The sequence below is a fragment of the Peromyscus californicus genome, unplaced genomic scaffold (assembly GCF_007827085.1).
Source record: "Peromyscus californicus insignis strain IS unplaced genomic scaffold, ASM782708v3 Scaffold_3__1_contigs__length_106647218, whole genome shotgun sequence".
Lineage (NCBI taxonomy): Eukaryota > Metazoa > Chordata > Mammalia > Rodentia > Cricetidae > Peromyscus > Peromyscus californicus.
Window position 1 is genome coordinate 77,138,284 of NW_026294551.1, and position 23,628 is coordinate 77,161,911.

The 23,628-nt window shown below is 47.2% G+C and overlaps 1 protein-coding gene across 1 annotated transcript; it reads left to right on the plus strand.

The window, feature by feature from the left end:
- Nucleotides 1-115: 115 nt before the first annotated feature.
- Lsm11 (LSM11, U7 small nuclear RNA associated) lies at nt 116-22,697 on the plus strand. Its single transcript, XM_052758363.1, has 4 exons — nt 116-629; nt 6,407-6,546; nt 16,453-16,536; nt 16,921-22,697. The coding sequence occupies exons 1-4, from the start codon at nt 179-181 to the stop codon at nt 17,317-17,319; spliced, it is 1,074 nt and encodes a 357-aa protein (XP_052614323.1). The 5' UTR covers nt 116-178; the 3' UTR covers nt 17,320-22,697.
- The last annotated feature ends 931 nt before the right edge of the window (nt 22,698-23,628 follow it).

Sequence of the window (23,628 nt, forward strand, 5' to 3'; positions counted from 1 at the left end):
CGCCACGCCCCCTGCAGCTCTCCGGAGCTGGTCGATGCTGCCCCCTGGTGGCAGCGGCTGCACAGTGCGTTCTCCCCCGACACACCCCCAAGCCGCGGCTGCGGCTGCGCAGTGCCGCCCTCTGCCGGCCCGGCTCCTTCCTCCCTCCCATCGGCCTCGGCTTGCGGGCCTTTCAAACATGGAGGAGCGCGAGTGGGGGGCGAGGTCGGCTCGCGCCGGCAGCCCAGCCAGCCCGCCCAGCCCGCGGCTGGACGTCAGCTCCTACAGCTTCGACCCGCTGCTGGCCCTGTACTCGCCGCGCCTGCCTCCCATCCCCTACCCCAACGCGCCCTGCTTTAACAACGTGGCGGAGTACGAGAGCTTCCTGAAGGGCGGGCGCACCGGGCGCGGCCGGGCGCGGGGCACGGGGGAGCCGGCCTCGGCGGGAACCTCCACCGGCACCTCCACGGGAGCCGGGACCTCGAGCAGGGCCCGTCGCCGCGCCGCGCCCACCCCAGATCCCGAGCGCATCCAGCGTCTGCGCCGCCTCATGGTGGTCAAGGAGGACGCGGACGGCGCGGCCGGGGCTCGGCGCCAGGGCCCGGGGCGCAGCAAGAAGGCGCCACGCAATGTGCTCACGCGAATGCCCTGTGAGTGCTGCGGCGCGGCGGGAGGTCCAGGGAGGGTTTGCAGAGGTCATCTACGGGGGTCTCGGGGGGGGGGGGGTTTGCGGGGAGGGTGGCACAGAGGCTCTGCACGAGTTGAGGACGAGGGAGAGTGACGACCCCCGGGGGAAGATCTGCAGGGGCCGTTGATGTCTGGAGGAGTGTTCCCAGGTGGAGAGCTGCTGCAGAGGGGCTGCGGGAGTCATGAGGCATGCGGAGCGATCATGGGGCTTTGCAGACAGAGTTTGGGGAGCATTAGAGGTCTACAGAAGTGGTGACAGGTCTTGGGGACCCACTGCAGGGAGGTGAGCAGGAGACGTGTAGAAGTTGTGTTGAAGCACAGGCAGTCTTAAGGTGAATGGGATCTGAGGGTCAGGTGGAGAGTGAGGCGATAGATCTGTTCTCATAGCACGAGAGGCATTTCATATCCCAGCATGGGAAGTGACAGCTCCGCCTGGGGTGCCGTTTGCAAAATTGGCTGCGGGGACTTGATCCACTTATGTTCATATTAACTAAATCACTAGTGTTAGAATGCCGCAGACACAGGATGCCACCAAATCACAGGTGTGGTTTTACAGCCACTGGCTGGGGCAGAATATCTGTCAGGCTCAAGTTGGCCAGTGTGCAGGTTGTTTTAAATTCTGAAGGTGTAAATGGCACAAAGGAATTTCTTGCAGCTTCCTAATCGATCCTCAGGATGAAGCTGTAAACAGCAAAGGTTCTAATGTGCTAGTTAGGTCTTGTATAAATGGAATAAAAACAGCCTAGGGTTATACCAAATAGTTCTGACATGTGCCCTGTGAACACAGTGACCTACTTAGCCAGTCAGAGCTTCTGTAGCCGGCTAATTAAAGCGTTACAATGTTAAAGGGACTTCTTTTGGACGAGAGGAGTGAACTCAGCAGGAGATTTTGTTTTGTCATGTTCCTAGAAATTTGTTTATTAAGAGAGAAACATCCTGAAAAGCTGTGTGCTGCTGCTGGTGCCTTTGTTGGATGACAGACTGTACCAGAGCCTCCCTGCCCAGCTCCGATTTTTCAGAGCCGACTTGCACAGCAGTAGCAGACAGACAGAAAGTGCATGGTTCTGGAACGAGCAGTCACAGTCCCTTCTTTTGCTGTGTGTTTTGCCTCTGTTAGCTTGTTGAATTGCACCCAAGTCGCAAGAATGTAACATTTATTCCCATCGATTCTTCTTACTGCCTTGCTGCCAAGATTGTCGAGGGAAGCACTCAAGAGTGGTTCTCCAGTGTTAGGACTGTGTGAAGACCAGCTTCATCTGGGTTCTCTTAAGTTCATTTCTGGAGTCAAGACCTCGTAGCATTAGCCCTCATCACTGGAAAACCGTGAAGCAGTTGGGAGTACCGTGAGAGATGGGTAGATACCACAAAGAATCACCTTCAGAAAGCGAGTAAATGATTAAAGTCAGCGGATTCTATTTGTTAAGGAGTTTTCCAAGGGTCACCTTTATGATTTGAAGTTAAAGAAGGACGTAGATGAAAACACAGTTTTCAAAACTCAAGTTATTCAGTGTACTTAACATGTAGCAGAGGCCAGAATTTTCACAGATGTATAGTGTTCCCCTTGGTTTGAACGCTGGCTTCATCGACTTCCAGTTGTTGTATTTTAGGGGAGTTACACCATTGGACCTGACGTTTCCAACGTGGTAATGAAAGTAGTGCCGCTCTGTCTGTAAGGGTTAAATTTATCAACACTTTGAAAACATTTGCAACAGTGACATTCTCTAGTAGGGGAGGTTTCTACAATGTCTGCTGTCACTTTCTGTAGGTTCCTGTAGTGGCGGTCATTATTATTTCCAAGTTGACATAATTAAAGGTCAGAACACTTGTGACTGATTGTTGTGTAGAGGGTTGGCTGAACAAATTACTTTCATGCTGTTGAGCCTCTTCGGCCAGAAATTGGAGTGAGATAATTGTGAGCACCAGGAGGACCTTGGGTTAGACAGTACTAGATAAAGCTCACCAGAAAAGCAGGTGAACTTTGTGGTAGGTCTTTGCTGTGAGCATGTCTTAATATTTTGTTTACGTGTGGTGATATTTTATTTGTGCTCTAACAAATAAAACTTATCTGGGGATCAGAGGACAGAGCCAGCCACTAGATTAGACATAGAGGCCGGACAGTGGTGGCACACGCACCTTTAATTCCTGTTCAAGGCCACACAGGGAACAGAGCCAGGCGTGGTGGCACACACCTTTAATCCCAGCACTTGAGATCTCACTGTTGCTTGGAAAGAACACACGCCTTTAATCCCAGGAAGTGATGGCAGGAAGCAGAAAGGTATCTAAGGCGAGAGAACCAGGAACTAGAGGGTTTTGAGCAGCAGTTCAACTGAGACCCTTAGGGGTGAGGACCCAGAGGCTTCCAGTCTGAGGATTCATGGAAACAGGATTGGCTGAGGAGTCGGCGAGGTGAGGTTGGCTGGCTTGTTCTGTTTCTCTGCTTTCACCCCAATGTCTGGCCCCGGGTTTTTTGTTGTTGTTGTTGTTGTTGTTTTTTAAATTAATAAGACCGTTTAGCAATCCGTGTTACATTTACCTTTTTAAATGACTGAAGTTGTGAACGTGTGAGCATTTCAGTCTCTTAATTGGCAGCTGTCAGAACCCTCCCAGCGTCCTTCTGTAGCCCACACTGCCTGGGCAGCCAACCCATCATGTCGGGCAGCGTAGTAGGTCAGATAGGAACTTCTGTTGTTATCTGTGTGGTCCCTAGCCCGGTGATGCTGTGAAGGACCTTGTTGCCACTCCTGAGGCCTACACCAGGGAAGGTGGTGACTGTACTCTTGCTCCAGCACCACCTTCTCAGAAACTCTGGAGCTGTCAATCAACCAGCCACTTGCACAGTTGGAGGACAGTTGTTAGGAACGATGGCTACTTTTCTCCCTCTTTGATACAGTTTCTCTCCATAGCTCTGGCTGTCCTGGAACTCACTCTGTAAACCAGGCTGGCCTCTGACTCACCGAGACCTGCCTGCCTCGGTCTCCTAAGAGTGCTAGGATTAAAGGTGTGCGCCACCGTCCAGCTGGAACTATGGCTACTTTTAATGCCTGGTGTCTGCCCAGCAACACTTTGTTTCAGCCACCTGGGACATGTCACCCCCAGTTGTGGTCAATCTGATCACAGAAATCTCTGTAGCTGTTAGGCCTGTTTGGAGGCCATCATACTGACAGCTGTCACCTTGGTAGACAGGACTTCAGCCCTACAATGTTACTCTATAATGGCTCCAGGAGACACTACTTCAACCCCACAACCTGTCCGGATGACCTCATCCATCTTGCAGATGTCCTCAGACAGGGGAGGATTACCTCCTCTACTCATGACAGCCATAAGTGTGCCCTGTGTGACTGAGTGCGAAGTTAGCGGTTAGCGGTTAGCAGACCGGGGCCCTTGCTGTAGACGGGTCCCTTGCTGTGGACGGGGCCCTTGCTGTGGACAGGGAAATGGCTGGAAAAGAATGTTCAGTCTTAGAATGGAAGGTTCATTTCTGCCTTGATAGCTTGTTTTCATAGGTGGTGCTAATGTTGTATTTTAACCATTTATGGAAAGAAATGAATGCTTCCTGGAACTACAGCTTGTTGAGTCTTTGGAAGAAGAGAAATCAGAAGAACATTACAGATGTAAGAATTAAGATCCCCGAGTTGTTGTTTGCTTAGTTAAGATGCGTGCTTGCTCCCCCTGTCTTAGGAAGCTACAGTAAGGCCCTTTGTTTTGTTCAAATTAGAAAGAGAACTTCCACTTTGTGAAAACACATGCGTAGGAGACAGGACAGTACATATTTGTGTGCAGAGGGTCTAACCGAGACACTGTGATGCGTTTCAATAAGTTGAATTACAGAGACTTATTCCCAAAAGTGATCTAGAAGGTCACTAGTCCAATTTCCTTTTACAAATGAGGAAACTTAAACTTATAAGGAAAAAGTCACTTACCAAGGTTGCTCTGAGTAAGGTCTGAATGCTGCTTACATACCTGATTTCAGAAAGTCTGTGACACACACAAATCTATGTACAGGTGTGTGCATGCACATGCACACATACACACTTAACAAGGGTTCAACGCCATTGCCAAAAGGCACGTCAATGACCAGCAGCATTCTCTGCTTCCTTTCTGAGACCGATGTTTCTATCACTTTGCCTGCGACTGTACTGGGTTACCTCATTTCCAATCTGTCAGTTTTTGCCTGCGACTCTACTGGGTTACCTCATTTCCAATCTGTCACATAGACTCCCACTTTCGTCTGTTGAGTCATTTCCTTCCAAGAGGATTTTCCTTCATTTGTCACAGTATTCATTTCTACGCCAACTCATGAATGAGGAAATCAGTTATCTGAACTGAAGTCCAAGACTGTTCTCTCTTATGCTCCTAGCAATAATGAAGTTTTTATTTAAAAATGTATTGGGGTTCTTTGGGGGAAGTGTCTGTCTGTTTGAATGCTAGAACCAGCAGAGCACAAAAGAGAAGCTGACGTGAAGTAAGAAAAGCCTGTCACTGCCCCAAGCTCTGCAAGAGAATCTCTCACCCTGAAAACTGGGTCTTTCTTGCCCGTTATTCCTCCCTTGCATGGTCACATTGCTGTGTTCACAAGGTGCTTGTTAGGACTCTGAGGAGCCGGATGCTCAGCAGACATCCATTCCCTCCCAGTGTGAAGATGTGCATTGAAATACCAGTAACTTCAGGAGCTCCTACAGGCTACACATCAAAAGGCCATTCCACAACAAAAACAAACAGGATGTCATGTTTGAAACCTAATATTATATATGACAAATGGAAAAATAGAAATTTTAAATTTAAAAAATATATAATTCATCTTAAAGGCAGCCATAACAACGTATTGATTAAAATAAAATAGATAAAATTATAAACATCGAAACAAATTTACATTTTCTGAACCGCTAAACTTGAATTTATAGAGATCTGCCTGCATCTGCCTCCACACCCAGTTTACAACTTTAGACTTTGACGGCACATAATATAAAATTACTCAGATGAACAACTCTCTGCACCCGTAGAAATAACTATAATGGTCATATTTATAAAATAGGTTTTTATTTTTATATTTATTTATTTTTGTTTTTTTGAGGCAGGGTTTCTCTATGTAGCCCTGTCTGTCCTGGAACTTACTCTGTAGACCAGGCTGGCCTTGAACTCAGAGATCCTCCTGCCTCTGACTTCTGGATGCTGGAATTAAAGGTGTGTGCCACCATGCCTGGCTTAAGATACGTTTTTATTTTAATGAATAATATTAAATTCTCCGAAGGCCATTTCCTTTGAGGGGGTAGCATGGATTTAAAGGCATCATGAGGCAGTTTATTGCTTTCAAACACTTGAATTGGCTTTTGGTTCCCAAGAGGATTGACCCAGGGTTACAGTTCACCAGAAGTATCCTGAAAAACACAGGACTCGGAAGAACCCAGCAACTAGTGCGAACATTCCCCTTTATTTCTTTTTTTTGCCTGCAGACATTTTTTAAGAGTGATGGTACATCTTAGAATCACTGTCATCATCAAGTAGAGGAGACATTTATAGATAGTGAAAGATTTAGATCTGAGTTACGCATGTGGCTTTTCCACAGTCTGTTGGAATCTGGCCTCTCTTTGGAGTGTGTTGGCGGTACCAATCCTGCCACTCACAAGGCTTTTGTTGGTGAAAGTGAGGTTGCCTTGGGTGTGCCGAGTGTGGCAGGAGGCCCTGGCTGGTCTGCCAGTGGAGGCAGGTGTTACCCTTCACTGACCAAGGGCTTCTGTTTCAGTGCATGAAGGTAGCCCTCTGGGGGAACTCCACCGCTGTATCCGAGAGGGAGTCAAGGTGAATGTCCACATCCGCACCTTCAAAGGACTTCGGGGTGTCTGCACAGGCTTCCTGGTTGCATTTGACAAGTTCTGGAATATGGTAAGTAGCCTTTCTTAAGTCTCCTATGTGTCTAAAGGGCATGCATAACCTTGTTAATCAAAGCCCTAAGAATAACTTCTCAACTGAAATCTTATACATCTTGACAGTCACCCATGAAAACAGCTTCTCTGCTCCCTTCCCTTAGAGCAGGGGTGTTTGGCCTGGGCAGTTTGGCTCTTCTCTCCCTCCCAGGATCAGGGGACAGTGTATGGAGATTTAATTATCTTTTTAGTAGTCCCGTCTGTGGGAGATGCTGGAATGCTGCCTTATAAACATTGACAGCAGACAAGACAGCCTCCCTCCACCAAACAATGAACTAACTATGGTGTCCTGTGTGCCCTTGGTGCTCAGGTTGAGAAACCTAACCTTAAGGAACGATTATGTCAGCATTCAGTCATTTTGAATAGGCTGACTACCAGCCATTCTTTTTGTTTGTTGGGTTTGGGGTTTTTGTTTGTTTTTTCTCAAGACAGTGTTTCTCTATGTAGTCCTGGCTATGCTGGAACTACTCTCTAAACCAGGCTGTAAATAAAGTCTCGCTATGTACTCCTGGTGGAACTCACCATACAGACTAGGCTGGCCCAGAACTCAGACTTTGGCCCACCTTTGCCTTCTGAGTGCTGCCATTAAAGGCGTGCATCACCCTGCCTGACAGCCATCCTTCTGTTCCTGTCTCCAAAACCAAGAGGAACAGCTTCTGAGGAATGCGACACCCGGGTTTGACTTCTGCCCTCCTTGAGCACACACACCCTGTAGTGGAGCCTGGCCTCAAACTTGCAGCCCGTTCCTCCCCTGTCTCCCTTCCTATCTCTTCATGGATGAGCTGCTAGTTCTACTGTACCTTTTATAGATGAAGACTGAGTCCAGAGAAGTTGGATCCATGCCCGATCTACTGTTAAGAAAGTACCAGGTTCTAGCCTGAGTCTTCATGGCTCCTAAAACCCAAACCTGGCTTTATTATTTGTTTGTTTGTTTGAGACGGGGTCTCTTTATTATGTAGCTCTAGCTGTCCTGGAACTATCGCTGTAGACCATGCTGGCCTCAAACTCACAGAGATCCTCCTGCCTCTGCCTCCCGAGTCCTGGGATTAAAAGCGTGCGTCATCACCATGCCTGGTTTGAAACCCTTCTTTTAATTGTTGTGGAATTTGAATCCTAGAGGTTTCATCATTTGGTAATGCCTCTGAGCCTCAGATTTCTCATTTCAAAAAGTAGGCTAACATCCTGTGGTGATTTTATTGTTGATAAGAGCCAAGTTTCTTTGTCTTTCCGGACAGGATCTCACTCTGTAACCTGGAACCCATTATGCTGCCTAGACTGGCCTTGAATTTACAGCAATCATCCTGCCTCAGTCTCCTGCCTGGGATTACAGGGGTGAGCCACCATATCTGGCCCTGGGGGAAGAATTAAAGAGAATGTATTTATTGACAGTAGTGGTCATAATTACTGTTTCTTTAGATGTGTAGGGTGAGTTTGCATTTTTCAGAGTAAATTGCATAATTTCATTGATCCTGACAGTTATTCTGTGAGGCTGATGCTGATCTTGTTGATGAGAACTACCTGCTCATTTTTCCTGTCACCCTGGTGAACCTCAGACTCACTGAAACTGAGAAGTATAAAGGAGTACTCATGCTTCTTAGCATGTGGTTTATAGCTGTCCTGCAGCAGAACCACCTAGGGTTTCTGTTGAACAGTACACATGGGATCTCTAATAATGGCCTTGGGGCTGATGAGATGACTCGGGCAGGTAAAGTCGCTGGCCACCAAGCCTGAAGACAAGATTTGATCCCCAGATCCCACTGGTGGAAAGCAAGAACTGAGTCCTGATCGTCATCTGACTTCTGTGCCCACCTAGCACATGTGTGTAGGGTAGAAAGCCTGCTTCCAGGGCTTGAAAACCCCCGAGTCCCTGAGATCAAAATCCCACCAATATCTGAGTTCACCCAAGCTCAGGACTTGAAATCTCACCAATGCCCACCCTGGAAATCTCTACCTTGGAAAACTCTACCCCCAAGAAACTCTATATAAGCCTTCCTTGTAGGGTAAAAGGTCCAAGCCCACTTCTTGGTCCCCAAACCCACCAGTCCCTAAGCTCAAAAACTCACCAATCCCTGAGCCCAAAATTCCACCAAGTCTCAATCTGGAAATCTCCATCCTGGAACCGCCCCCCGCAGAAACCCTATATAAAGCCTGCCTCCTGCTCAGTTCCCTGCCGCTTCTGGCCACCCTCTTGTGTCTCTCCCAATGATCTTTTATGTGAGGTGTTGCTAGAGTTTTTCTGCCTGGTCCACAGTCAGGGCAAATCTCTCTCACCCGCCAGTCCCAAGCCGCTCAAACCCGATCAAGTAAACACAGAGACTTATTTTGGTTACAAACTGTATGGCCGTGGCAGGCTTCTTGCTAACTGTTCTTACAGCTTAAATTAATCCATTTCTATTAATCTATACCTTGCCACGTGGCTTGTGGCTTACCGGTACTTTACATCTTCCTTGTCCTGATGGCGGCTGGCAGTGTCTCCTTGACTCAGCCTTCCACTTCCCAGCTCTATTCTCCTCCTTGTCCCGCCTATACTTCCTGCCTGGCCACGGGCCAATCAGTGATTTATTCATTAACCAATCAGCAACACATTTGGCATACAGACCATCCCACAGCACCTCCCCTTTTCTTTTCTTAAAAAGGAAGGTTTTAACCTTTACATATCTCCAAAGTCAGCTTGGTATATTTGGGAATTTGGGCGTAGCTTCTCTTACTACTTCCTGCTGGAGGGGGGCGCTGTATCTTCTGGGGAAACAAATAAAATTTTAGGATCATGGAGTAGTCCGTGAGGCTGTATCGTCTGAGCCAGTTGCCTTGAAACCATTCTGGATGTTGGATCATCTGGGCCTTGGTGTCACCTTTCAGGGGGTCTTGGCTGGTCAAACCTGATGTATCTTAATCTGGAACAAATCCATAGCCTCTGGCTTTCTGTGGAAACAAAAGCAGAGTCTCCTTTCCAAAGTAACATATCCTTATATCCAAATTTTGAAGTCAAGGTACCTTTAAAATATACATTTTGGCATAACTCAACAGCTTTTGTAATCAAATGTTTTTCTTTAGTTACGAATATCAAAGATAACATAATCCAGATTCTCTGTGTGGTAGCCATCTTTACGTGGCTTATTTTTTATATTAATTTTACTGTCTCTTTAAAGACTTTATTTTTTAAAACCATGTATTTGTTTCTATACTGTATATATCACCTTTTTTTGTCTCTTTCAAGCCTACGTATATTTTACACACATTTTAAACTATTACATCTGAATCTGTCTTATTGTGAATCTATTGCTTTAAGCTGCAGCAGCTGTGGCTGCTGGCTCCGCCCACCTCAGCTTCCCAACATGGCGTGGTACTTTACCGCCAGCTCTGGGAGCTATCGTGGGTCTATGCTTTTATCCAAGCAGCGTGTAGCCCAGAAACCTCTTTTTTTGTTTTGTACTAGCAAAGGCTAAATCCACAATGTAGCTTAATGTGCCACTTGCAGAGGCCTCATTCCCGCCATACCGCAGGTTGAGCGCGCACACCAGAAACCCACCAGTAGCTCAAACCGGCAGCTGCCGCTCATTTGAGAGAGACAATTAGGAACTGTTTTTAGCTCCGTTTTAGAATCTTTTCTCAGTTTTTAGGTGGAAACTCTTGCCCCACGTTGGGCGCCAGTGAGGTTTGTTGTGCAGTGTGACTGTGTTGTCTTCCTTGGCTCCCGACTGCCAGGATACCTTTCCTGCAGAGCTGTAACACTTCTGTCAGGAAAGTCTGCCCCTCAGAGCTGTAACACTTCCATTGGGAAAGTCTGCCCCTCAGAGCTGTAACACTTCCATTGGGAAAGTCTGCCCCTCAGAGCTGTAACACTTCCATTGGTTCCGGATAAGCTCTTCTGTGCCTGAGCCACACCCCCCCACCCGGGTCTGCAGCACTGGGACCCTATCCCTCATCTCCAGTCCACCCGCAACACACTCACCCTCCAGCTCACTGATCCCTTGACACCCCATCCACTAGTCTGAAGTTCTCCTTTAGCTTTGTGTAACGGCTACCCTAAGTTCAAGGAAGTGAGTGTTGAGCATCTGACACTCTCCTGGTACTCTTGGAGGCAGAGGTACCCCCAGCCACACTCTTTGAGCTGACCCTCTTCATGTGACCCCCACCCCCACCCCCGACACACACACACACCTTGGAGCTGCATTCCTGCAGTTTCCTTAGGCCCAACTGTGCTGTGGGATGTTCTGTATGTCAAATGTGTTTCTGATTAGTCAATAATTAAATCACTGATTGGCCATTGGCTAGGCAGGAAGTGTAGGCGGGACAAGGAGGAAAATAAAACTGGGAAGTGGAAGGCTGAGTCAGAGAGACACTGCCAGCCGCCACGATGAGAGACAGCATGTGAAGATGCTGGTAAGCCACGAGCCATGTGACAAGGTATAGATTAATGGAGATGGATTAATTTAAGCTGTAAGAACAGTTAGCAAGAAGCCTGCCATGGCCATACAGTTTGTAACCAATATAAGTCTCTATGTTTACTTGGTCGGGTCTGAGCGACTGTGGGACTGGCAGGTGATAGAGATTTGTCCTGACTGTGGGCCAGGCAGGAAAACTCTAGCTACACAACTGGGCTATTGCACCCCTTTCTGTTCCCTCCTTTTCCATCTCTCCCTCGAAGCTGCCTGTAATCACACAGCTTCTCTCGGCCCTCCTGGCTTTTTTGACTTGGTTCTTGATGGTTCCCTGTTGATGAGACCTCATCCCTTAGCTCAGTTTTCTCATTGCTTCTAGGCAAGCCTTCAGGCCTTCTGGAAAGCCCTGGGACTCCTCATCGGGTTGTTAGTCATGATCCCTGTTGAGTGTAGTGATAACCCATAGTCATGACCCCTGTTGAGTGTAGTGATAACCCATGGAATGGCTTGGTCCTCCTTCAATCCTCCCTGAGCCCTGTGGATGTCCTGGACTACAGGCTGCAGTGACCTTTCTTCCTCTCACCCTCACCCCCATCCATGGGAACAGTGTCTTCTATACCCTCTCATTCCCCACCCCACCCCCGCCCTCCCCAACCCTTGGATGCCTTTTTAATAACCTTCAGCCTCTCTCTACACCTGGCACCTGACCTGAAGGCCTTAAACTTGTTCACCTTCACAATCAAATTTGGCCTTAATACCCCTTAGATAATCAGCCCAAATGGCCTCCTAATGGCACCCCAGATTGTAATATATTCTGGACCTTTACAAATACTGAGAGTGATGAGGAAATGGAAAAACATTCCCCATTCCCTGTATTCAAGCTTTCCCTTTTTTCAGCTCTAAGCCCTGTTTGTTTTTGTCTGGTCTCACCCCACACCGTGTAAATGCCCTGTTTTTTTAAGTTACTGTTACCGTGAGTGGGTCTGTAAGTGTGGTGCAAAGTGGGAGCCAGAGCCAGGGAGGAAAGCAAAGGAGTAGGGCAGCTGCAGCATGTACATCCATGCACACACCCTGCACACCCATGCACACACCCTGCATCATCCTCTGTCTGTAGCCAGGGCTCAAAACTTTCCCATCTCTAAGCCTTCTTGGTTCTCAGCTTACAGGGTTCAATTTTTTAGGCATCCAGGTGTCTTTTCGGTATGGGTGGCATTAAACCGTTGTTTTATGCTGTCCCACTTCAATTAAATGCTGGCTCTGGAACTGAGGTTATGGCTCCCTCTCCTTTAGACCCAAGCATGCTTGTTGAAAGGCTTCCTCCAAGATCTCTGTCCCATATCAGGTGAGCCATCTGCTGTGTGACAGAGAAAGGAGAGCAAAACGAAATAAAGAGACAGACCGTTCCCAGTAGAGACTGTTGCTACTCATCTCATACCCTTTGGGTTTTGGTTTAACTCTCTAAAACTTTGGCTGTGGTGTAAATCTTATCTCAAGATTTGTAAGACTGTTGTGCAAACTTTTTGGAGTGTAAGGGCTGGAGATGTTGGTCAGTGGTAAAATGCTTGCCAAGCTGTATGAGGGAAGCCCTGGGCCAGCCCCTCTTGATCCCTCTTCTCATTGTTTTGTGTTTGTTTGTTTCTCTGTGTAGCCCTGGCTGTCCTGGAATTACTTTGTAGACTAGACTGGCCTCCAATTCCGAGATCTGCCTGCCTCTGCCTCCCGAGTTCTGGGGTTAAAGGCATGTGCTACCACAGCCCAGCTGTGTAAACTTTCTGTTCCTCAAGATTTGTAAGCATATTGGGTATGATTAGAAATCTGCAAACTCTGCAACAAAAGGGTTAATTTAACACTTGTAATATTGAGCTGGGCGTGGTGGCGCATGCCTTTAATCTCAGCACCCAGGAGGCAGAGGCAGGCAGATGTCTGTGAGTTCGAGGCCAGCCTGGTCTACAAAGTGAGTTCCAGGCCAGCCAGGGCTGTTACACAGAGAAACCCTGTCTCAAAAAACAACAACAACAAAAACAAAAACAAACAAAAAACAAAAGCCTCGTAACACTGGGGTTGACAGTTAAAAAAATCTATACATAGGTAATCTTAAAGGAAACGTGGCATGCCGCCGTCTTAGCCACTGTCCCCCCACTGGGATGGAGGCAGCCATATGACTGATAGCCATCTTTGCTAGGGTTAGAAAGAATGTATTTTGCCATATGACTTCACTCCTAGATTGATTAAAAGTGACCACCCCACCCCTGGCTTCTTGGGTCTCCCTTTCTCCCTCCTCAGCAATAGGCTGCCACCTAAATCAACCCTCTCACGGTGCCCACTCTCAACTCACTGGCAACCCTTGGTCCTCCCGCTACTCACTTCTGCTCCACTACAGGACCCCCTCTGTCTCCCCTTACCCAGCCTAAACCAGCCACGGCTCTCCCTCTGTGGGACCTTCCTTTACATCTGTTGCATCTGTTGAAAAAATGAGACCACACTGTCCAAGGATGGGCACCTTGTCTGCATTCTGGCTGCAGCCGAGCTTCTTATATTCAAGTCAAAGAAGTTACCCTTTGGGTCACCTAGTACTGTCATCTCTCTACCACCTGTCCCTGCTTCTCCAGACATTACCTCCTTCCTGAGTTCTGTCTCTTCAGGTGGCATTGGTAAAGGATGCCACACTTACCTTTCCGCCATGCCCACGCCTTAGCATTGCAAACTGGCTCTCTTAAGGTGTACACGAGCATTTGTTTCTGCTGGCCTCTGCCACCCACCATACTTGGTTCCAAATTCTAGAGTCTGCCTCTTCAGCTGCTTCTTCCTCCACCTGCTCTAACCATCCATCTCTCCTCCCCTACTCTGTAAGTGTCCTCTCTCTGGCTCCTGGAGCCTGCTAGCCCTCCAGGGCCCCCCACCTCGGGGGCAACTCTCTAGCCTGTTTCCTGGCCTCCTCCCCCAGAAGCTGCCCGCTAAGTCCTGCAGCCTCCCTCCGTAAGCCCTTCTGGGCCTCTGACCTTGTCCCTCCTGTCTCTCTGCTCTTCTGGAAGTCTCACAGCTCCTCTACGCCCTCCTGGGCTTATTCCATGTCTCTCAGCTCTCACTTGGAGCTTGTAGAAACTCCCTCCAGTGGAGTTCGTTTTGCGACCCTTTCTCTCTTTCTCCATGGTCTCAGATTTTATTAAAGTCTCACTCTGTTACTACAAACAGCTTGGCTTCAGTACAGTGCAATGGTCAAAATTGGCATCCTCAATTTTCAGTGAGAGCAGCTTCTGCCACTGCATAAACAGATGATTGGAAAACCTTTTATATCTAAACTTGCTCTCTCCTTCTCTATTTGTTCCCATCTGCATATATCCATGGCAGCTCTTACATGTGACTATTTATCATCCAAGAGACCCCCCCACACACACACACCTCTAACCAATAGCCCATCTTAAGAGGGTCCGGAAATTGCTCTATATCAGGCTGTCAGAGGCGAATTTAGTTCCCTGTAACTCCCTTATCCATCTCCCCTTCTCCAGGACATTCCCATACTTGTTTTCTCTGTTACTGTATGAAAATTCCTGTTCTGAAAACAAAAATCATAAAAACAGGGTTTATGAAAGATAGGGTTTAAGAAACAATGCCTGTTTAATAAGGTATACTCATATATAAGAATGTACCTCGCCGGGCGGTGGTGGCACACGCCTTTAATCCCAGCACTCGGGAGGCAGAGCCAGGCGGATCTCTGTGAGTTCGAGGCCAGCCTGGGCTACAGAGTGAGTTCCAGGAAAGGCGCAAAGCTACACAGAGAAACCCTGTCTCGAAAAACCAAAAAAAAAAAAAAAAAAAAAAAAGAATGTACCTCAACTGGTAGCTGGAATTTGTAATGTAAGAGTCACCTGGGTGGTATTAGTTTTTAAAAATGATATGAAGGGGTCATGGAGAGCAGCTGAGACTTGTCACTCACTGTGTGGCAGGACCGAGGTTCCTAAAGAGAACCCAGAAGAGGCTGTTGGTGAAAATGCAGCCCAGCTGCAATGAGAATCTAAGAAAGTGAATAATGGTCTGAGGATGGGAAAGTTTCAGTAAGTTCTGAGGGTCTAAGAAAGTGTAAAAGATCTGAGGATTCGAAAACTTAGTTTTGAAGGTATAATAAAGTGCATTAAGGTTATAAAAAATATTTCGGTTATCTTTCTCTCCCTCTGCTATTGTTAAGATATCAAAGGCTCAGGAAACCTATATGCAAATGATATGCAGCCCACATACATGGTGGAGTCTGGAGACTGCTCACCAGCAGGTTGCCAGACGGAGATACCAGTCCAATAGAGAACTGGATATTGCCTTTCTTAACTCCCTTTCACCTCCTCCTTTTAATTCTACTGATCGCACCCTGCCTTGTGAACTTTTTGTCTAGATTTCTTCAACAATAGATCCAAAAGATTTCTAAACAGACTTTTAGTCAGCTGCTGTTAACACTATTATTAGCCCCTGGCTACGGAACCAGAGGCCTGTGACCTCAGACTATACCCTGATTGTGAAGGTCAAGTTCACCCCAAGAATTTTTGGTGCCCCCAATCAACAGGAAGTAGTTTAATAATGATGTTGCCCTCTTCTTGACCCCTAATTGTTTATTAATAATAAACAAAAAGGGGGGATATGTAGGGTAAATGAGCTCAGAGTTCCAGGGCTTGAAAAACCCACCAATCCCTGGGCTCTAAAACCTACCAATCACTGAACTTGAAATTCCACCGATCCCCACCCTGGAAATCTCTACCCTGGAAAACTCTGCCCCTAAGAAACCTTTTATAAGCCTGCCTCCACTTGGTTCTCTGCTGCTTCTCTCCTGAGCAGGGGCAGCCACCATCTTGTGTCTTTCTTAATAAATCTCTTGTGTGAGGTTTGTTGTACAGTGTGACTTTGTGGTATTCCTTGGCTCCCAACTGCCAGACTTTCCCCTCTGAGCTGCAACATTTACAACGTGTACCTTCTCCCCACATATAATCAAATGTAAAAAGCTTTTCAGCTGTGTGTTAGTGCACACTTTTAATCCCAGCCCATCAGAGGCAGAGGCAGGCGGACCTCTGTGATTTTGAGACCAGCTCTGTTTACATAGAGAGTTCCAGGGCATCCAGGTCTATATAATGAGATTCTGTCTCAAAAAAAGGTGGGTGGATTGGGGTAGAAGGGAAAAAAACCAAACTAACCAAACGAAAAACCTTACTTTTTTTTCTTTTAAAAGAGCAGCTTTGTGTTTGTATTTTCATAAGCTTCCTGCATACTTATGCACACTGAAATTTCTGAATATCTACCATGGGGTTGTAAAGCCTTGCCGTTGTCAAAGAAGTGCATCTAATACGCTGGAAGAAGCTTGGAAATCCTGGGCAGCCGTGTCAGGCCTTACCATGTTGTGACCACGCTAAGTCACCTGTTCTGCTGTAATGAGATGCTCTCCTGCCTTTTCTCAAAGTCTCTATAAATAACATCCTTTTCCCTTTCTTCCCTTTGGGCTCCTCCAGGCCCTCACCGATGTGGATGAGACTTACCGTAAACCTGTGTTAGGCAAAGCCTATGAACGGGATTCTTCGCTGACTCTCACAAGGGTAGGCAGCTCCCCCTGACCTCCTGGATACCCACCCTGCCTTCTAGCTTAGACGCCATGATCACAAGCCCACTGCCAGGGAGCCAGGTGTCTGGATCAGAGTCTTAGTCCCTCACTGCATGCTTCCAGCAGATCCCAAAAGCACCTGCTTCTTACCTGCATATGTGCCGTTCAGCTTTGTATCACAGAGATAAGGGTACCTTTTCTCTAGTCATAGTTGTCTGAGTCATGTCTGGAAATTGGAAAGTGACCATTATCTTTAAGAAAATGTCAGTGCAAGGAGTTCACAAGATGTAGCTAAGGAATCTGACCTTGTTGTGTATGTTGACAAGAGTTATATTGTAGGCATTACCACAGCTAATAGTTGTCACTGTTTTCCTTATAGCTGTTTGATCGGCTGAAACTTCAAGATTCCTCCAAAAAGGAAGCAGATTCCAAGTCTGCGGTGGAAGACTCCACCCTGTCTAGATACTCGCAGACATCCACTTGGAAGGTGGCTTCAGTGTGGGGACGAGGAGACACTGACCGGGGCTCACACAAGCGCTCCCGCTCCGTCCCTTCCTCCCTGCAGGCTTCTGCAAGGGAGGAGTCCAGGTCTGAGCTGTCACGGACAGAAGGGTCCAGTGCGGGAGGTACCTTCTCCAGGGCCACCACTCTTTCACGGGGCCAGTCCCGAAGGAAAAAGAGAAAGCCCAAGGTGGATTACCAGCAGGTGTTCACGCGACACATAAATCAGATTTTCATTCGAGGCGAGAATGTCCTGCTGGTTCATCTTGCACAGTGACCAGCTCGGCCCCACGTGACCTTCGGGTTTTAGAAATAAAGTGCATGAACTGTTCTTATGCTATATCCTAGTATCCCAATCAAAGTGTGAGTCGCAGTGATTCCCACTGGTCCTGCCCGTACAGAGGACAGAGCTGGCTCACCCTCTGGAAGCCGTGTTGAGGGGAGGACAGGTCAGCAACCCTAACCAGGCAAAAGCCATTCACAGTGCATGCATGTGTCCGACAGGCTGTCATCGTCTGCTCCAGAGTCTCAAGCATAAGCTGCTCCCTTTGACTTAGGGTTGTAGTATGAGTGGAATCTACTCTGTGGAAACTGTAAGAAATGCCTGAGAAAGAAAGATTTCATTTTTTAAAAGCTAGTGCTCTGAGCACCAGGAATTTGATCTATGAGCGACAGTGTAAATTGCCTGAGAGCCCTGCACCCATGTCTTGGAACTGACCTTTGCTCTATCTACATCCTTCTCTCTTGATCAAGAAGTGAAATTTCTCATCCTTGAATCTTAGTAAGGTCTAGGAAAGTTACCGGCTTATGCAGGAGTGAAGCACAGCTCGGTGGTTGCTCTAAGCAGCCCGAGGTGACAGCTCCGTTTTGAGCCCCCTCTTCTCCTGGGCAGGAATGCAGAAGCTTGTCAGTGTTCTCCTCACCAGAGGTGGCCTCTGCACATGGCATACCAGATGGGACTGTGCCGTGCTTGTGGCTTGTCGTCCTCTCTGATTCCTGTGGCATGGTGCTAGTGTGCATGTGCTCTGTGGTATCACCCCATGTGTTATGGGTGAACTGTCCTGATGTGACCTTGGCGTCTGACTTCAGAGAGTTCTGCATTAACTCAGTAATACACATATATCACATGCCTGAGAGTCCCCTTTCTAGGCGGGGCTGGCCTTGTGTAGAAAGTCTCTCAGAATGGTCTTGCTATGAAAGAGGGGTCGTACGCTTTTATTCCCTGTGTCACACCAGTGAGGCTCTTAGAGGTCAAATGGGTGTGTTCTAAGGGCACTTGACTCCCATTTATACTTGAGTACAGGAATACCAAAGGACCCAGGGACGCTCCTACTTGAATTATATCACCGTATGCTTTTCAATCACAATACAGAATGGGCTACATCTTGACATTGACTGTTAGGCAATATTGATTTTCAAAATTTTGTTTATACTTGCTTTATGTTAGATAACTTATGCTCAAAGTAAGAATAAGAAATAGATAATTAGTCCAAGTGTATGTATGAATAGAACATTTTCCCCGCTGGGTTTGTGGATAGTGTGAGTAAGTCTCCTGAGGAGCAGGGTAAATAAAGTTCGGTTAGCTGGACCACTGCCTCATCAGACAATGAAAAGTGAGCAAATGTCCCCCTTTCCCCCATCAGACACCTACCTCACCAGGGCATTGTGGCAGAATTTTAGGAAGATGTCTTACAGCCTCTAAGCATATCTAAATGCCATGAGTAATTTTTCCTTACTCTATTGTATAGCTCTGTAAAAATCCTTTTGTCCTATGAACAAGGCAGGTGCTATATAAGAAAGATATCTTCCCACTGTCATTTGTGGTCTAGTAACCATCATCAGAAGGCTGCGAGAACTTCAGCAGCTGCGTGTCATGGTCTGTTCTTTCCTCCAGAGGGAAGCAGGTCTAAGGAACAGCTTCATTAAGGAGAGAGTGACTCTCTTTGCTGCTCCCCACATCCCGGCCCCTGCTTTTCAGGGGTGTCTGTGGTGGTACTGAAGGGAGAATGTGCAGCTAAAGACAGCGTTGTTCCCAGAGGGGGCTCTGTGGGCTTCCTGTCTGTTTTCTGTTTGCCTGCTCTTGTTTCTAATTGTGTTTAAGTGGGAAGGCAGGGCAGATGCTCTGAGGTCCGGGAGGCTCTGGGTACAGACTCCGGCTCACCACTCTTGTCTTCTAGCCTAAATTCCTGTCTGCCTCCTGTGTCCATCTCCGTTACCCAGTCATCATCAGACTGTACGGCCTCCATCTCCACCGGTGTTCCCTGTGTGCCGTCTTCGCCTGTCTGCCCTTTTGTCCCTTGGCTAGAAGCTGTAATGGATGCTCTTCTTTCCTGACTCTGTAGAAATGTGCAATCAAAAGGAATAGAAAGAATTTCTGTTCATGCTAGTGACCCTCCTGATTTATTTTATACACATGACAGCTTCATGTTGCTGTATAATTCTCCCATATTTCTCTAAGGATTGATTTATAGTTTTCCACTCAACATGACAACTCTAAGCCATGAAAATTGTGTGTGCTGTATCTTTAGCTCCTGTCCATTTATTTGTTTAATTTGGACAGTGATTCCAAAATGAATACTCTCTAGGAAATGTGTAATTTTGTGCAAAGCGTGGTAATTATTTTCAGACAAGTCAATTTAATAAATTATTGCCTTTTCTTTATTATTGGAAAAATTTTCAAAAATAAAGAAAAATAGGTTCCAATAACGTATTGCTGCTCAAAAATGCTATCATGTAGGTCATAATGAGTCACTGTAGTGGCTGGACTGGGCTGGTTGCTTAGTGGTAGGCCCTATGCTTGGTGTTCATGAGACTCTGAGTTCAGTTCCTGGTGTGAATGAGAGTGAAGGAGTCAATCAGTCAATGAAAGTTGCTGTGAAAACAGCTGAAGTTTTCCTTAGGAGAAAGACAGACCCTGGGGAAAGGGGTTGGTGGATTGAGTACTAGAAGACACTAGAAGGCCCCTTCCTTCTGGAGCCCCACAAATAGAGAATGGAGTAGAGCTTCCTCACTGGTATTCTATGGGGATTAGAGTTTTCTTTTAAATAAACACTTTCACTTTTGAATAAACAGCTTTGATTGTTCAAACTCATCTCTAGACACCTGAATAAGTCACAGAATATTCCTGTATTCTTGTTGAGGTCTTTTCAGGAGTATGTGGCTTTATTAGGTGGTAATGTTGCCAGCAATTAGCGTGGCTGGCGATTGGCTTGCTTTTTTTGTTTTTGTTTGTTTGTTTTGCTTTGCTTTGTTGTTTTTTGTTTTGTTTTGGTTTTTTTGTTTTTTGTTGTTTTTTTTGAGACAGAGTCTCAGGCTGGTCTGAAACTCATGATATAAACCAGTCTGGCTTCAAACTCACAGATCTGCCTGCCTCTGCCTGCTGTGGGCTGCAGGTAATGGGTGCCCTACCCCTGGCTCAGCTATTAGTGTTACCAGTTTTGTTTTGGTGGACTTTTGAATAGAAATTACAAGTAGGCAAGCATCAGCATCTGAACAAGGTTGTTAACGGTTCCTGCTCAAGGCTAAGGGAGGTACCATCCAGGACAGGGGTCCTGGGCGATGTCCAAGGACTAAGGTCTACAGCTTAAATAGACAAAGGAAGCCAGGCTCCCACAGGAACAGGCAGCCATGCACAGATGCCAGGATTTCTGCCAAGGTCTCGGCGACTGGCTTCACAGAGTGGTCTGCTCATGTTTGTTGGGTTTGTTTGTGCTCGGCTTGCAGAAGCTGCTGGTGGTGCTCACACCACCTGGGAAGACCACACCTTGGTCAAGGTCAGACATGTTGTGCTGGTAGGTTACAGGAAGCTGGGGAGGGAGCCAGCAGCTTCTGAACCTGGTCGTGGGCGGAAATACTGTTTTGAAAGTAGCAGGCATTAAATGGGCAATGTTAATGTGGAACCAGGGTGCTCTGCTGTGTCACGTGATTAAGAAATGGCTGCCAGAGCCCTGCTGCATGCCATTCTGTGCATGGAGCTATGCTTGTGCTCCACACCAGCACAGCCTTCGCCTGGGTTGTTTGTTTTAGTGTCTGGGAAGCTTGATGGTTTCTTTCTTAGGACAGCAGGCAGCTTGTGAAGTTAGCTTCTGAGGCAGGGGATTTGGAGCAGTCTACACCTTGCTCTTTGTCTGGCTCTTATCAAGGCAAAGAACATTCCATTGTGGGTGAGCCTCGGTCAGATCAGGAGCAGCCCCATCTGTCTTGACAGGGAAAGAGTGCCCCTTCCTCAGCCTCACAGAGATCTGTGCCGACACTTCTACCCTTTAAGAGAAAAGAAGTAGACCCAGCATGATGCGAAGTGGGTGTTTGTGTTTCTGTTTACGCTCTCTCCATGACAGCCACCCAGGCGAAGTCATGAAATACAGTTGGCTCTATTAACTGCTTCTTTAACTGTCCTGTAGGTTTTTCCTGTAGGAAAAAATTAAAATTCAAAGACAGCTAGCTGTCACTGGTGCTCTCCCAAAGCGTTTCATTCCCTTCTGTACTTTTTATGAATGAAATGGTTGCTGTGCGTAGGTCAAGTTAATAGGGAAAAAAGAGTCTGGTGGTATAAATTGAGTAGTTTGAGAGATATTTTTATTTTTCTCTTCCTGAACTACATCTGGAATGCATGCAGCCCGTTGTGAATAACTCTGTTCATCTGTCCATGTTTGTCTTGCCCAGAAGGCTTTTTCTCAGTGGCTGAAAGCAAAGCCATCTCCTCTGGCCTGTGTGGGAAAGTCAGCTGTTACTTTCTGGCAAACTGGTGGATTTAAGATAAGCCTCAGCCTCCAGTCCCAGTTATCTGAAGAAGGGTGGGGCCCCCGTCACTCCCAGTGTTTCAAGGAGTTTTCAGATGTTCGTCATTTCACTCTTCTAATAAAAGTGAAAGCCCTCTGTCAAGAAAGGGCATGGGTGGTCTGAAGATGGGGGCAAGAAAACTCTGGGCACCCGGGACCCGTGGGGTCTTTAAGCTGTCAGAGTCCAGGCTCCATCCAAACACTTTCTGCAAACACAGGGTGTCCCTTAGGAAAGCTGGGAATGTGGTTCCTGGCACATGGAAATCGCTTTTGATTATGAGTCCTTGGGAGCAAATGTCTGATGTGTTTTCAGAGCCCTGAAGGAAATGTCTGGACACTCCCAGGGTCGCTACACGTGACTACCTGGCCGTGTCGTGTGGAGCTGGGTTCCAGAGCAGCTCTTCCCCTCTTTTTCTGTTCTCCCAACAGGAAGGCAGACAGTAAGCTGTATCCTAAACCACTCACACCTGTAAACCCAGCCCTTAGGAGACTGAGGCAGGAGGACCACTGTGATCCAGGCTAGTCTAAGCTACAGAGGGAAAGTGTTTCAAAAATAAACAATAAAAAAAGACAGTAACAAAAAGTGATTTGCTTATTCAGTATGGACGTGTAAAGGCTGTGCCAACTGTGTCCCCGTGCACCGTGACTTGGTGATGGTTTACAGACAGGGCTGACGCTGGATGACTGTGGTTTCCGTGCTCATACGGCAACTGGTAAACCCCGAACTGACCTCCTCTGTACCTTACCCCTTGTTCGGTTAACCGAGACCCTTCCTGTTGAGGGGCCTGCTGCTAGTAACCTCCAGTTGCAATGTGCTGCTTTTGGTATGTGTCGAATGGGAGTCTGGAAACTGTAATAAATATGATTGTATCCATTCGCTTGCTGCTTGGTCTCTGCTAATTTGGGGAGTCCTGGAAAAATCGTGGGTCTCTTACCAAGAGAAGACAGGCATCTAGAAAGTTAAAGTATTTCAAGAGCAGGCTGGAGAGATGGCTCAACAGTTAAGAGCTTCCCAGTCATAAGGACCAGAGTTCAGATCTCAGCACCCACGTAACAAGCCAGGCGTCCCTCATACACCTGTAACCCCAGTTCCGGGGTGGACAGACAGGAGACTTGGGCTGGCTGGCTTCTAGCCTAACTGAGAACAGTTGAGCCCTGGTTCAGGGATGAGACCTCACATGAAAGAGGGAGGCTGGAGAGATGGCTCAGAGGTTAAAAGCACTGGCTGTTCTTCCAGAGGTCCTGAGTTCAATTCCCAGCAACCACATGGTAGCTCACAACCATCTGTAATGAGATCTGATGCCCTCTTCTGGCCTGCAGGTATACATGCAAACAGAGCACTAGATATACAATAAATAAATCTTTAAAAAAAAAAAAAAGAAAGAAAGAGGGAGAGTGAAGGAGGAGGACCACAGTGCCCTGGGCATGTCCACAAATGCATACACATGTACACACACGTGTACGCACAAATAACTAAATAAAATCTTTCTAGCCAAGTGCAGTCCTGTTGCTGGGGTCTTGGGGCCTTTTGATGCCAAAGCTCACATCTGGGTCCCCATCACTGAGAGCTTTGTTCCCCCAAGTTTGACTCTCCCACCCCCAAGCTGTACTAATTGCCTTCTGGATTTCTTCTCCCTGGTCGTCACTGGCATTAATCCAGTCTCCTCACGATCTGCTGATATCACCATTGAGTCTGTTTTACCACACTGGAGTGATAGATCTACACACACTTCCAGAAATCTGTGAATGGAGCACAGCTTCCCTCCATGCATGGAAGGAAACTGAGTGGCCTGATGGCTTGCCATATT